General features: G+C 42.6%; 1 protein-coding gene across 1 annotated transcript in view; it reads left to right on the plus strand.

Moving 5' to 3' along the window:
• Nucleotides 1-14,392, plus strand: part of PKHD1 (PKHD1 ciliary IPT domain containing fibrocystin/polyductin) — a 269,755-nt gene that overhangs the window by 232,367 nt on the left and 22,996 nt on the right. The window contains exon 59 of the mRNA XM_086744158.1: nucleotides 10,605-11,610. Coding sequence (XP_086600284.1) covers nucleotides 10,605-11,610 — 1,006 coding nt within the window. The remainder of the gene's footprint in view (nucleotides 1-10,604; nucleotides 11,611-14,392) is intronic.

Here is a 14,392-nt window from a genome sequence, read left to right on the forward strand (position 1 = left end):
GTCAGAGATAGGGGAGCTTGCTTTCTTATTTTCTAGATTAACAGGACAGTGGCTCCATCTCCCTTCTTTCTGTCTTTCCCCTTGTCCATAACTGGAGACGATGGTTTCTTCAGAGGTGTGTACAGAGCTATCATTTCCCACTTATTTCAGAATAGGAACACATATGACCCTAGCTGTTCTGCAAGCCTCTTTAGCTACATCATTAGGAGCTAGGCTCGTGTCATCTAACTTCAGCTGTCTGAACACAGGCCCTCAGTCCAAACCAGATGACTAGGTTTCCGATACAGCCAGTGGAGAGAGATACCTCCAGAAGTGATACTATCCATCCAAGGGAAAGCAGCAGTGAATGACCCTCTAAAAGTCTCTCCTCTCTCTCTCTAATGATTATTGTCTAGATGAACAGCTTAGACTAGACAATTAGCGTAGACTAGATGCTTAACATTTAGGCAACTAAAATTAATGGGATGGATCCCATTCTATGTGCTGAGATAATGACTCTAGCCTTTGTATCTCAAATTTTAGCTGTTCAATATGTTTTCATAGGTGTTCAGAATCTGCGCTATGATTTCAGATTGATTTCAACTTCTAAGGCTTAAAATACTTGCCTCCCATTACTGTTCATTGTCATAAATATGTCATGGCATAATATAGCTGTCCGTATCTGTAATGAAATCCTTCTGCTCTAAGATTCAACTCCATAACCCATACAGGACTAATATTGCTGAAAATCACCCTAATAATGTCACAGGGACTCTTGTGCTTGCGAATCTTTCTGTCATGTGCACAGGCTCCAGGACTGTGCCTCCAGCCAAGGCAGGTGCAGATAAGATTTTAGCATTTTCAGCTGTGTGCTGCGGTCAACATGCTGGAGGGAAGGGATACTATCCAGAGGGACCTTGACAGGCTTGAGAGGTGGACCTGTGCAAACCTCATGAAATTGAATCAGGCCAAGTGCGAGGTCCTACATGTTGGTCGGGTAATCCCAGGCACCAATACAGGCTGGGCAGAGAATGGATTGAGAGCAGCTCTGAGGAGAAGGACTTGAGTGTGCTGGTGGATGACAAGCTCAACACGAGCTCACAATGTGAGCTTGCAGCCCAGAAAGCCAACCACATCCTGGGCTGCATCAAGAGGAGCGTGGCCAGCAGGTCAAGGGAGGAGATTCTGCTCCTCTGCTTAGCTCTTGTGAGACCCCATCTGTAGCACTGCATCCAGCTCTGGAGTCACCAACATCAGAAGGATGTGGACCTGTTGGGGTGAGTCCAGAGGAGGGCCATGAAGATGATGAGAGGGCTGGAGCACCTCTCCTATGAGGCCAGGCTGAGACAGCTGGGGCTGTTCAGCCTGGAGAAGAGGAGGCTCTGGGGAGACCTGAGAGCGGCTCCCAGTGCCTAAAGGGGGCTGCAGGAAAGGTGGGGAGAGACTCTTCAGCAGGGCCTCTTGTGATAGGACAAGGGGTAATGGTTTGAAATAGAGGGATTTCAATTCAGACTGGACATAAGGAAAATATTTTTTTTACAATGAAGGTGGTGGAACAGTGGCAGAGGTTGCCCAGAGAGGTGGTGGAAAAATCCCTGGAAACATTCCAGGCCAGGTTGGACGAGGCTCTGAGCAACCCGATCTGGCTGGAGATGTCCTTGCTCCTTGCAGGACTAGATGACCTTTGAAGGTCCCTTCCCACCCAAACTATTCTGTGATTCTATGATTTTTTTTCATAACTTACTTAGGCAAAGAAAGAGAGAATGAAAGCGAAGACAAGGCTGCTGATAAAAATACTGGAGGCATTAGTCAGGGTGGGCAGAGACCTCAGGGAATCACCTCACCCATCCATTGGCTTCAAAAGGCAAAGTGATATCTATAATTACAATGCTCCTGAAAGAAATTAATACCACCTGCTGAAATACCTCTTCAGTCCTGATAGTTCTATCGGATTCCTAATCAGTTGGTTTCAGAGCCTTCGTTGTTTTGAGCTCTGTTTTGTGTTCAAGAGAAAATATCAAACCTGATGAGCTCTGTTATGTCTTCTCCTTCACCTGGGTACTATAAAAGTAACTGCCATTTTTAAGCTTAATTCTAGCCCAAATACTTCCAAAATCTGCAGGTATTTGACATTTTCCTCCCAGCCCACTTCTAATGGAAAATAATTCGGTCTGTTTGTGAGCTAGTTCCCAGGACCAAAGAACTGTTCTCATTGGAAAGAAACGATAATAATAATAGTAAAGTGAAATTCCGTGCAAATTTTATTTAGAGGCAGTTCATTTTATCCCCTAACTTTATTTTTGCAGAAGAAAAGGATGATTTGTCTTTGCAGTGACTGCAGGCCAAGGAGGGAAAGAGAAGCTGAGAACCTTCCCGTCCATAACAAAACCTGGCAGCGACGGTCTTAATAGAGTTCAAGTTTATTTGACTAATTCTTTCACCACTTGTCAGAGAACATGCTTTTGTTTGTGGTAACAAATCGAGCTCTTTCCTCCCCCATTTCTCCAGTGAGTAGCACAAGCACTTGCGTGGAGCACACATTACTGCTAACCGTTATGATGTTTGCTGTCAAACTCATTTATTTATGCAACTGCTGTGGAAAGGCCTGGGGCCCATCAGCAGTCCTGAAAGATTTCAGAGCCCTGGTGTGGGGTCATGAAAGGGAAAGTGAGGGGGAGGGCAAAGCCTCCACTGGTTATGAGAAAGGAACTGACACAGGAAACGGTCACATATGGCACAGATTTATTGTGTCCGGGACTTCCCATTCAAAACTCATTATATCCACAGCTCAAAGCAGTGCATGGCACAGCTACATTCATTTTTAGGTCTGGCATCTGATGAAATTGCTGTTCTGCTTTCAGGTGGTGGTGGTAGTTTTATCATTCCTTGGCCGGGGAGATGGTGACTGGAACCACGTTGGCAAAAAAACTCTGCAGTTCGCTTCCCCTCGCCTGTATGTTGAGCCCTGGGTATCAATTTGAGTAAAGCTTTGATCAAGGGGCTTGCTGGTCATGAGGAGAGAAAAATCCTCCTGGCCTTCAAACACACCTCGAGGAAACCAGGATTTTCTTAAGGGGAAACATAATGGGAAAAGCTTTGGTAGCAACACAATGAACAAATTGATTGCAGAAGAGCATGCTTTTTCAAAGGTGAAATAATTTTGACCAAGTGATGGCTCTATTTGTGATGTCCTCTTTCAATCACCTTTTCTGGGATACAGGATCCCTCTCACACCCAGCTATTGGCTCTTTGAATAATGGTTAATGAATTCAGGATTTTTATGGAAATAATTTGTTTGTATTATCTGCTTCAGGCAAACTTCTAAAAGCTCCAGTCAGGGCCCTGGGTGCTATTTTGCTAGGTGCTGTACAAAAAGCCGTTATTTCTACCTCTTATTTGTACGTTGATAGCCCTCAGGACAGCTATGGAGACCCAAATTTTCTCTTCCGTGCTGTCTTATGTGGGTTCACTCTGTCTTGTTCATTCCAGTCCCGTGCCACACTTTTGTTTGCATTACAGCAGGGTTTAAGAAAATGACTCCCAAAACATTTGTTTTTCCTTCACTGAGGGTTACAATTTAAGGGTGCTTAATTTACCGCACTTTTGGAGACTCTCTGAAAATGCACAGAATGGTGAAGTATACTTCAATTACGGTAATTAATCCTTTCTGTCTCCATGCACAATATAGTGTCAGGTAACACTTCTTTTGTCATCATATTGGATTTATTCCCTAAATAAGCATTATGGGGAACTTTTGTTTTCTCAGGATGGCTAAAATGACTAAAGTTTATCCTAATCATTAAAATTTTACCTAAACATTAATGATAATGTGGACAAAAGTTTTTCCTATCTTTTTTCTTTCTGATTAAGTTTAATAAAATGATGGACAAGATGCTCTAGATCAGTGCTGACAGTAGTAGGAATGGACCCAATGACTGCTGATTCACACAATGCTAGGGTATGGGCGCTGGAACTTGCTGGTCACTCCTACTACATCAAGAGGAAAAATTCCAAGCTCAGCTTGGTCTTGGGTAACCCAGCAGTCTCCCAGACAACTCCTAAGCACTTTCCAGAAATTAACTCAGTCTAAAAGGGTAGTTTGGAGGTGGCCAACATCTTTTGGAGGATCAGTGACTTCAATACTACGGGAGTGTCATGCCAGCTGGCCTCAGGGACAAGAAGCTGGCCTTGGCACTGGTTATTTTAGTAGTTTTGATGCATGCAGTGCCATAGTGGCTCAGTTCCAGCCTAGTCTTCTAGGCACAGACAACCAAGGTACTTCGAGGTGTGGTCACCTTCCGGGGGGCAGCAGGGCATTTAAGAAGTTCTGTGGCACTGTAAGTAACATCGCTTAATTCAACCATGACACAAGGCCTGGACTGGGGGACCTCACTAAAAGGCACTTCAAATTTGCTGGCCCATCTCCTTTGAGAGGGCTCAAGATATATTCACCTGGCTAGTTTATTCTCGTCTTCAGCTTTTTTGCAGTTTTATAAAACAGGTTTGATATTTTCTCTTGAACACAAAGACCAAAGGTGATCTCCCTGACTCAAGAGGTGCCTGATCTGTAAATCACTGGAAGCTTGGGGAGCATTTTGGGTGAACATTGCTATATGCATGCTCTTCCCATGCTCTTTCTAGATGACTTTTTTTGTTCAATGTTGGAGAGCATCCTGGCCTCAGTGGGCTTCTCATCTCTCTTGTTCAGACTTTACTTGTGCACTTATGCTTTAAGGTCAAGAATGAGTTATTACTATAGTCCCTGGGAACTGAGAAACTGCAAATTTTTTGATGATAACTTGGAAAGATATACTATCATCTGAAACATATGTGTCTTACCTCTTAGGCATGAGGGAGCTCTGAAGGGTTGGTGCTAGCATAAAAATATATAACCGTAAGAAAGATGCAAATAATGCTTGATTTCACAGAGAAGAAATACTACTGATGTGTGTGGCCATATCAAAGCCTACCAACAACGAATGTAAAAACAAATATTTCATGTGCTACACCTGTTTTTCTATGGATCTGTATGTGAAAGGGAAGGGCCAATGCAGGTCTTCTGGTGTGTAACACAAGTGAGCTTACACTACAGTTTTTCCTTTCTGAGGGAGCACTAATAACTCTTTTTTTCTCTACTTGGGCACCTGCTTTTACAAAACTCATAGGAACATAGTGTCTTCGAGTCCACAAATGTGACTGAAATTGGCCAGGGGGTTCAAAGTTTTTTATGGAGGAACAATAAACAGAGGAGCATAAAAACTCACACAGTGTGATGTTAGGAGACTCATTTCCTTCCAAAATAGTTTTCTTTGAAAGAAAGAATTAACAGCCTAAAGCAATCACTCTGTTTTTATTTCCACGGTCCCTGCTATGATTATGTATTTACGTAAGTGTATCTCACACTCATACGTACACAAATACATGAGCAAGCACACATGCCACCATGCATTCCTATGTGTGTGTTCCAGACACACACCTTGTGAGAAATCCACCACAAATAAGTTACCTGACATTGCATAAATTGTGTTTATCCCCCATAGGAACACTGTTAAACTCTGTTGAGTGTAATCCCTAATTTACAGTCAGTGGAATTTCTAAAAACGATGGGATGTGCCTCGTTTTAAGCATCTGCTGACGCTGATGGGCTTGTTTTCACTTACCTACATGAAGATTTACAAGATCAGCGTCTGTAGAGCCATTGCTTTCAAAGGATGAGTGCATAGGCATGAGGTCTCTGTGCCAGGGATTAGACAAGAGAACTGGGGCTGAAAATATTTATGGGGAACATCTGAACTCAAGAAATGTAGAAAACCTTTTGTATGAAAAAATTGACCACGGAATAATTTACCTTTGTTGGATTTCTAAGGTCCTATTGCTGGACCCTTTTTTTTATATTTCATGTTTGAATGTCAGCAGGTCAAAAGGAACAGTTAATGCTGATGAATATTTCGCCCTCAGCAAAAATATGTGCTGGCCAGCCCAAGGCCAATGAATTGCAATTTCTAAACAGTGTCCCATTTATCTCTCCCCTCCCCCTTTCTCCCCTACTCACTTTTATATTTTTTTGTAACTATAATTGTAGTTAAATTAGAAATAACTGACGGGCAAAGCCAGTCAGATGGAAGGAAAATTGCAGGAGATTTATTTTATTTTGATAAAAAAATGACATCGCCTTTTGTTTTTGTCAAAAAAAAAGACTATATTTTTCCTTGTACCATGAATTGTGAAATCTATCACGAAATGTGTAAAAATTATTGAAGGAAATGGTGGTGTTAACCTGAAGGGGAAAATCATTAATGTTGATGTATTTCATTCAATTTTAAATGTAGAATTTATTTTATTTTATTTTATTTATTTGGCATCGGGGAACTAGGGAAAAGGCAGGAGACTTGCAAAGGACTCTATGTGCCTTTAAGTCAAAACATCTATTTTAAAATACTCTTCCCTCCTTCCGTCCTGCTCCATTTTTCTAAATAAAAGATATGAGATGTTGTTGTTGGTGGTGTTTTTTTTTCCTGAGCAAAGAGGACCCCCTCGGCGCATTTTTCTTTTCAAATGTGAAATGAGGTGGAAAATCCTCATTTCACGACAGGAAGGACAAATATTGACACAAAGTTAATATTTGTCAGGAGCCCTAGAAGCAACCTGAGTGCTAAAATCTCATATAGATATATATGTTGGTGTGTCTATGTGTGTGTGTGAATGTATATAATTAAATAATAAACTAGACTTGATGATAGGGGAATCTGCAGAAAGCAAAGTCTGCTCTCTGAGGCTGAGGAAATAGCTGCGTGGGGTGGACGCACGCACTCCCTATGTTTTATTTCTTGCTTGTTCTTGCACTGAGCAGGACACACACTCAGCACGCGTGCCCGTGCGTGCACCCAATGCACAGATGCTCTCTTCCTCTGCTCGAGTGCACGCAGCTCCTGGTGTGATGTTCAGCATCATCCATGGACACATTGCTACAGATATGAGCATCTTCTCAGTCTTTCCCACCCATTTGTAGGGTCCTCAGTTGACTCACACATGCCAGGCTTCTCTTTCTTTTTTCCTCACCTCTCACACACGCGTGTGTGCAAACACACACACACACACACAAATATAACCTGTTTAATCTAATTTCACCCATTGTGGGGGGATGCTTCTGGAATTTATCACCGTTATTGTTCATTGCCAATGTAAATAGCACACGTCAGCCCAATATTCAGTGGTCACTCAGTATTTATTAAGTCCTGTCCACTCTGGCCTTTTTTAGAGGAAAGCCCCCAGGCAGATTAGCTGCTGGCCCTGACATGCCACGTCGCTTATCTATTCGCATTGATTACGAGAGTCAGCTGCGGCCAGGACTCACTTTTTCCTTCTCCTCTCAGACCCCTCTTACAAGAACCCCTGCTTGGATTTTCATGAGGAAATAATCAGATTAGGGCTTCAGCGGCGAGTTCATATGGAGTTCTCTTTCTCCAATGTGCTACTAACTGAATAAACGTGTTTTGTAGTAAATTGTAAATGACATTATGATTACTAAGGCCAGCATGGGTTTCATTTAAAAGTGATCAAAATTGCAGGCTGCAGAAATTGTGAGTGGCAGATAAGGCCATTTGGAAGGAGATGAGCAACGATGCGTGTGCATGCACGGGCGTGTGTGCAGGAAACCAAGCAAACCCACTTTGCAAAGCGGGCAGGGCAAAGGAAAGTCCTGGGAAATCACAAAATATCAGCAAATCCCATTTGCAGACAAGAGAAATGTCACTGGGGAGGAGATGGGGGGGCGGTTCCGAGAGAGCAGAAGATGAGATCTGTCAGCTTTTGTGGTCTGGCTGCCTGCTGCGGGGCGCATCTTCCCAGTGCTCCGGGACAATGCCAAATATATCCGAGTGCAGCCTTTCCACTTCTGCTTCTGAACGGAGTTGCTGCTCCTTCTCTCTTTGCCCCCGGCACACACCGGTAGTGAAATACTTACACTGTTAAAGTGGAAAAAAAAAAAAAAAAAAGAAAGAAAAAAAAAGGGAAAAGCAAGAGAAAGGGAAAAAAAAATTGTAAGCTGGTGTCTAAAAACAGGGGCTTTTGCACATCTCACTTGGACCTTGTCCCTGAACAGAGCTTAACATTTATGTAGTTTCATTGCTTTCCTCGGTGACATGCAGAGCAAGATCTCATTCTGGAAAATGCTCACAGACCCAGTAGCTGCCTGCACGTGAGGAATCCCCTTTGAAATAAATCATAGGTAAGTGTCCACAGGATCCAGGCATCGAGATGTAGCTATAAGCAGAGCCCAGAGTGATTTCGTGTAGTTAATTTCTTTTCCAGGAGACTGGTATTTTCTTCCAGCGGTGAGTTTCACAGTTGTAAAGTTTCCTCGACAAGAGGAATGCCCTTTTATTCATCTGAGTGTCTGTGACTCTCAAGGATGTTGCTGTCCCTTTCTTTTTGTCATTAGCACCAAGCATTGCTGATCTGCGTGTGTGTCCCCAAAGAATGAGGAGCACAGAGTTAGGCTGGACGTTGGCTGTGCTTCGCCTAACGTGTTTGTGAGTATAGATAACAAGGAAAGGAGCAGACTAGGGGAGGGAAGAATTACAGCTGGCTACAGCAGCAAATTCCTCCTTTGATTTTATTTTGAAGGGAGGAAGGAAAAACAGAAACACAGGTTTTTTTTCCTAAGATGCTCCAGGCAGAAATGTTTATATTTTTGGTGCCCGTATCTGAACTCATTTACTTTTATTCTCTCTTTATAATCAGTGATGATCTCATCGTTATAGCCTCAGGCACAATTTCTCTCATCTTAAAGTAGAGACCTATATTTGGTCAGATGGAGCATACCCTAACTCAAAGACGGTATATCTCTTCTGTATAGGTCCTTCCATAAAACAATTGTCTTGACTTGTCTCCACAGACACTTGGGATGGGATTCAGTGGCCCATTCTGATATAGGTGGAAGTGTCTTAGCTCCTGTTATACTCAGTGAAAGAATACCTAAAGTATTATTTAAAGTGGCTTTTGCACTCCCGTGGATCCTGTGTTACATTTGCCCTTGTACCTGGCACTGCTGAGGTCACACCTCAAATACTGTGTTGAGTTTTGGACCCCTCAGTACAAGAAGGATGTTGAGTTGCTGCAGCACATCCAGAGAAGGACAATGAAGCTGGTGAGGGATCTGGAGCACAAGTCTCCTGAGGAGCTGCTGAGGGAACTGGAATTGTTTAGTCTGGAGAAGAGGAGGCTGAGGGGAGATCTCATTGCTCTCTACAACTCCCTGAAAGGAGATTGTAGGGAGGTGGGTGTTGATCTCCCAAGTAACTAGTGACAGGACGAGAGGAAATGGCCTCAAGTTGCACCAGGGAAGGTTTAGATTGGATATTAGGAATTTTTTTTTAGTGAAAGAGTGCTCAGGCACTGGAACAGGCTGCCCAAAGAAGTGGTGGAGTCCCCATCTCTGGAGGTGTTCAGAGAACGTATAGATGTGGCAGTTCAGGACATGGTTTAGTAGGCATGGTGGTGTTAGGTTGATGGTTGGATTTGATTATCTTGGAGGTCTCTTCCAACCTTAAAGATTCTATGATTCTATGACTTACAGATGTTGTAGATACCCAGAGAAGCCCAGGTGAGATTATGCACTTGTGTTTAAGTGACAGGATCCTACCTCTGGTCAGTAAAGTGATAGGGTTGTAAAGGGTGATCCAGTTGACAAAACGAAAGTATTTTAGGGTGAACTTCATTGCTTTCTAAACTGCTTTGTCTGTACTGATGGCTGGGGAGTTGGGAAAATTTCAGTTACCACAAATGTGTGTTTAGTGTAATTTCAGGTGCTGTGTGATGTCCCACCAGGCCTCCAGCTGCCATCCTTGAAGGGCATAGGTCTTCTGTAGCCTCTGTATTACATGTCTGAGATATCTCAGGGCATCCCATGAGATACTAAATGCCTGCTTGTGGGCAAATGATTTAAACTCCACATCTCCACCGATTGCAATGGGAGCTTAGACACTTGGAGAACGTGTAACGGTCTTTGTTATTTGTAGATGTCTGAATCTGGTGCTTTCTTCTAGCTCTAAAACTTGGTGAGGTGGTTCACTGCTGAAGTAGATTAATGATGTTCTTGTCCTTTCTTTTTTTTTTTTTTTTTTTTTTTTGCTTAAGATACAGTCCCTGTAAGGAGGATGAAAGGGCTTCGTGTAGAGTTAAATTGTCTTTCCAAAGAATTGCATTCATGTGCTGATTTGTTGCCCTGCTACAGGCTTAGAACCAGGAGAATGTATAAGATATAAGGACATAGTGACATAGTGGTGAGTCAGACCAAAGGTCCATTTAGCTTGCCTGCTCTTTCAACAGAGGCGGCCATAATTTGATATCTAGAAAGAATAGACGTACATAGTGCTTCTCTGTCATTCATTAAAAGTCTTCAACCATTTTCAGCTCAAGGACATCTTGAGGTAGATGTGGTTTCTACCTATTTAATACCCCTTAGTGTCCAGGCTTCTCTTAAAACTATGTACAATTTTAGCGCGAACAAAACTGACTTTGAGCACTGAGTTGGAAAATAAGCAGCTACAACCACAAACTGTTGACATGATGTTGGTAACAATTTGTATTTTTTTCTCTCCCCATCTCCCTTTCTTCTCTTCCAGGAATTTACAGAGACGACAACAAGTGTATCTTCAAGCCCTCAGTCCAAGGCTACTTCTGCAAACAGACAGATCACGCACTTGTCATCCTAGAAAACCTGGACCCCAGTATGGTCAGACAGAGACTGTTTCCAGTGGTAGCAATGACTGGCAGCTTTATGGACACATTCAGTGATATGACTTCACATGCATCGTGTTATCCTGCAGAGCATCGCTCTACTTTCTTTTCTGTGTTGCCATCCACCAAACTCACTACGATTTGCTTCCCAGACCAGGCACCTCTGACTTTCAGACTCTACCTCCTCAGTGGCCAAAATGCAACCACACTGCCCCTTGCTATATTCTACAATGAACCACTCAGCCTTCGTGTTTTTGTTCAAGGGAAATACGTCTCTCCAACCCCATCTTCTTTTTCACTGAATGAAGGGGCAGGAGCTAATTACTTTAGCTTTGAGGACAATCTTCTCTATGTTCTGCTGCAAGAGAAGGAACCTGTAGAAATAGTTACTGGCCTTTCCATTCTTGTGGCTTTCACTGTAACTGAGGCTGTTGGGGAAGAGGGTGAAACAATTACGATACGTCGATTAGCTGATTTCTTGAAGGTTGGTCATGACCAAGTCAGAGTAGTCCATCGTGTGCTGGGAGATGAAAGCATGTTGAAGGTAATCTCGGCCAGTGCTAACAAAAAGAAATATCACTGCCCTAACATGGCATTTTGTACAGCCTCTCATAGCAGATCTAGCTCACAGAAAGCGCAGAGAGGACCTGTGAGTACCAGAGCTCTGCAACCATCTGAGGTGGCTGGTCCATCAAGAGTGCTCATCATTGAACTTGGTGATCCACCAGGCCATCTAAGAAATGAGTTGACAAGTGACAGCTTAAAAAGTTTGGCCAGAACAATTATCAACACTCATCAGACTGGAGACCTTCAGAGAAGCCTTGGCTTGCCGGTTGATACTTTGATGGTGACTCAGCCTGCCTTACTGTTTCCAGCAGAAGCTGACAACAGGTAAGTATCAGGTACAGCATTGGTAGATACCGATTTAAGTGTAGTGAGGCAATTTAACCCCTTGGTCTGCTTATTAAGAATGAGAGTGCGTCCTCCATTGACTGAAATATGACTAACCACGGTGAAACATATTTTAAAGTTTCCGTGACAGAGCTATGCCCATGTACTAGTTGGACTTCTAAGTGTGAATTACTGTGCTGTTCTGCTGGTGCTTATGGATCTCTGCAGTGTAGAGGTGTCCATGATGTTTTAAACCAAGGACAGATTTCCTGGAAACTATACAGTGTTGGGTAAAGTCAATGTTTTTAAAGAAATTCAGGGTACAATAGCTCTTAAATTTTAAACAACTAAATCTACAAATGTTAAGAAATTAATGTGGCACCAGAGACGTGTCATGAAAGATGGGGCATTGCTTCAACTAACTTGCAGGTCTAAGACTTGATTCATATACTTTTATACTTTAAGCCAGAAAAGACTGTTTAATATTCCGCTTCAGTCTTCTATATGACACAGGCCACTGCTGTCCACTTTGGTATCTCAGTGTTTACCTGTCTTTTTGACTAAAATTCTAGAAAACCATGTGGTCCTGAAGGTACAAGACCTGGACATATCCACTACTACCCGAATGTGTGCCTAGATGTTGAATGTTATACCTTGTTTTTACTGTCACAAGTAGTTGCCCAGTTTCTCTTTCAGCCTCTCTGTCTCCAGCTTCATGTGAGAGCCTCTTGTTCTCTCCTTCACTGTTACATCAGCGAGCTTCTGGGCATTGACTTCTCCTCCTCCTCCAGATAACTCCAGAGTAATCAAATCACGTAGCTGTTTGCTTTTTAGTAAATTGAAAGGTTTGAGTTCTGGAGAGTGTTTCTTTCCTCGTCTGTCTGTTTTCTGAATCCTTTTTGAACTGTACATGTCTGAAAAGCCAGCAGTTTTCCTCCATATCAGTATCGTACGTAAAACTGGTACTAAATCCCATTTTCTACTGACAGAATTCAATGATCCCATTAGCCTGTTTTTTTTTTCTTTTTACCACAGAAGTAGGAGAGCTCATAGCCCTCTGTTTGTTCACTGCATTCACTAATTCCTTTTTAGTTTTAGCTTTCCAGGACCAAATCCATCCAGATTGTTTGCCCAGATCCAACACACCATATGGTCTAGGTGCCCACGTTTGACTATTCTCTCCATAATGTATCAGCCCACCAACCCTCCTGCGTATTTTACGTTTATATTTGTTTCTTGATGTAGATAAAGCATCAGGCGAGCAGCTGATTTTGACAGAACAACACAGGACACCCCTTTACTTCATAATGATTTCCAAATGGGAGTTGCCTTTTGAGCTGCGTTGGTGACCTAGTTCTGGGCCAGTTTTGTACATACTAATTTTTTACTGATATTCTCTGCCAAAACTCAATTTTCAAAGGTAATTTTTTCCTCTCCTCCACAGCAACGAACAATCCCTTCTGTCCCTCCTTCCTCTGTCTCGGTCTTGCTCTTTTTAGCCTCTTGCAGCCTATTTGCACGGCCCAGATGGCGGCCCTTATCTGCGGAGAAGGCTGTGAGGAGCAAGGCTGGGCAGGGAGCAGACAGCAGTGCATTTCAGCCTCAGATCCTGAATTCTGTATTAAAAGCATATGGGAAATATGAAAAAGGTAATATCCCATCTGGTTTTAATAGGGGACAAGGGATTTGATGTTTGGCAAACTTATTGTGTACTCTCTTGATATTGCATAATGTTATTTTTTGATGTTGTGCACTACTGAGTCTTACCCAAGTATAAGCATATTCCATCTATGCAAGAAAGAAATTGGGTTTGTCTAAGACTTGCTTTCTCTAATTAATACCATATCCTCTAAGATTTGCCACTGACCCCTGTACCATCCCGATGTCTGTTGGCTGCTAGTGACACAAACTGCTATTCTTAACTTTTCTTAAACTGGGCACTGTGTGGCTTAAGGTAGTGAAGCACCCACAGTAAGGACATTGGTTTGTGAGCATAGGAATCTGTTTTCTTTTGTTGCTTGGTTTTAGTTTAGGGTTGTTTGTTTGTTTTTTTTTTTTTTTAAGTGATATTATATTATGCACAGTGGGAAACTATTGTTTGCAAAATTAAATCTTAAATCAGGGACAAACTCTGATGATGCACAATAATTTTTATCAACAGAACTAACACAACTAACACAACTATTATCAGTGAGGGTATTTTTGTTATAGATGAGATACAAAATGGGACAGAAAAAAAATATTGCAGAAAGTTTGACAACTTATGATAGGAACTGTTATAATGTCTTTATGCCATCCCAAGACATGCCATAGCCTGTAGAGTGTGACATGCACAGGACCCCTCATTCCCTCTGTCCATTATTGATGATCAGAACCAGACGAGCAACAATAGCTACACTGTGGGAAAGGAGCAAGGTATTGATTTTTTAAAGTGCACCAGAACCCTATTAAATGTCTATAGGTTCCTGAATGCACCAGTTGTGGGGGGAGAAGCAGAGATCATCAAAAGGAGAGGACCATCCTCTTCCATGTGCCAGGGAAGAAACCTTCTGACTGCCTTTCTTCAGGCACAAATGACATCTTCTCCACACTGGGGGCTGCTCTGCCAGCTGGGGTTTTTCTTCCCATCTGTGCATCTGTGAAACCAGTCTGAGCGGCGAGGATGATAACAGATCCCTAGGAAGAAGGCTGTTTTATCACAGGGACATGAGCAGTGCTAGTTTGAAGCCATAGACTCACCATCTCAGTAGGGGAAGACCTGGGATGCATATGCAAGAGAATA

This window comes from Chlamydotis macqueenii, chromosome 3, assembly GCF_036417535.1.
Source record: "Chlamydotis macqueenii isolate bChlMac1 chromosome 3, bChlMac1.mat, whole genome shotgun sequence".
In the NCBI taxonomy this organism is placed as follows: Eukaryota; Metazoa; Chordata; class Aves; order Otidiformes; family Otididae; genus Chlamydotis; species Chlamydotis macqueenii.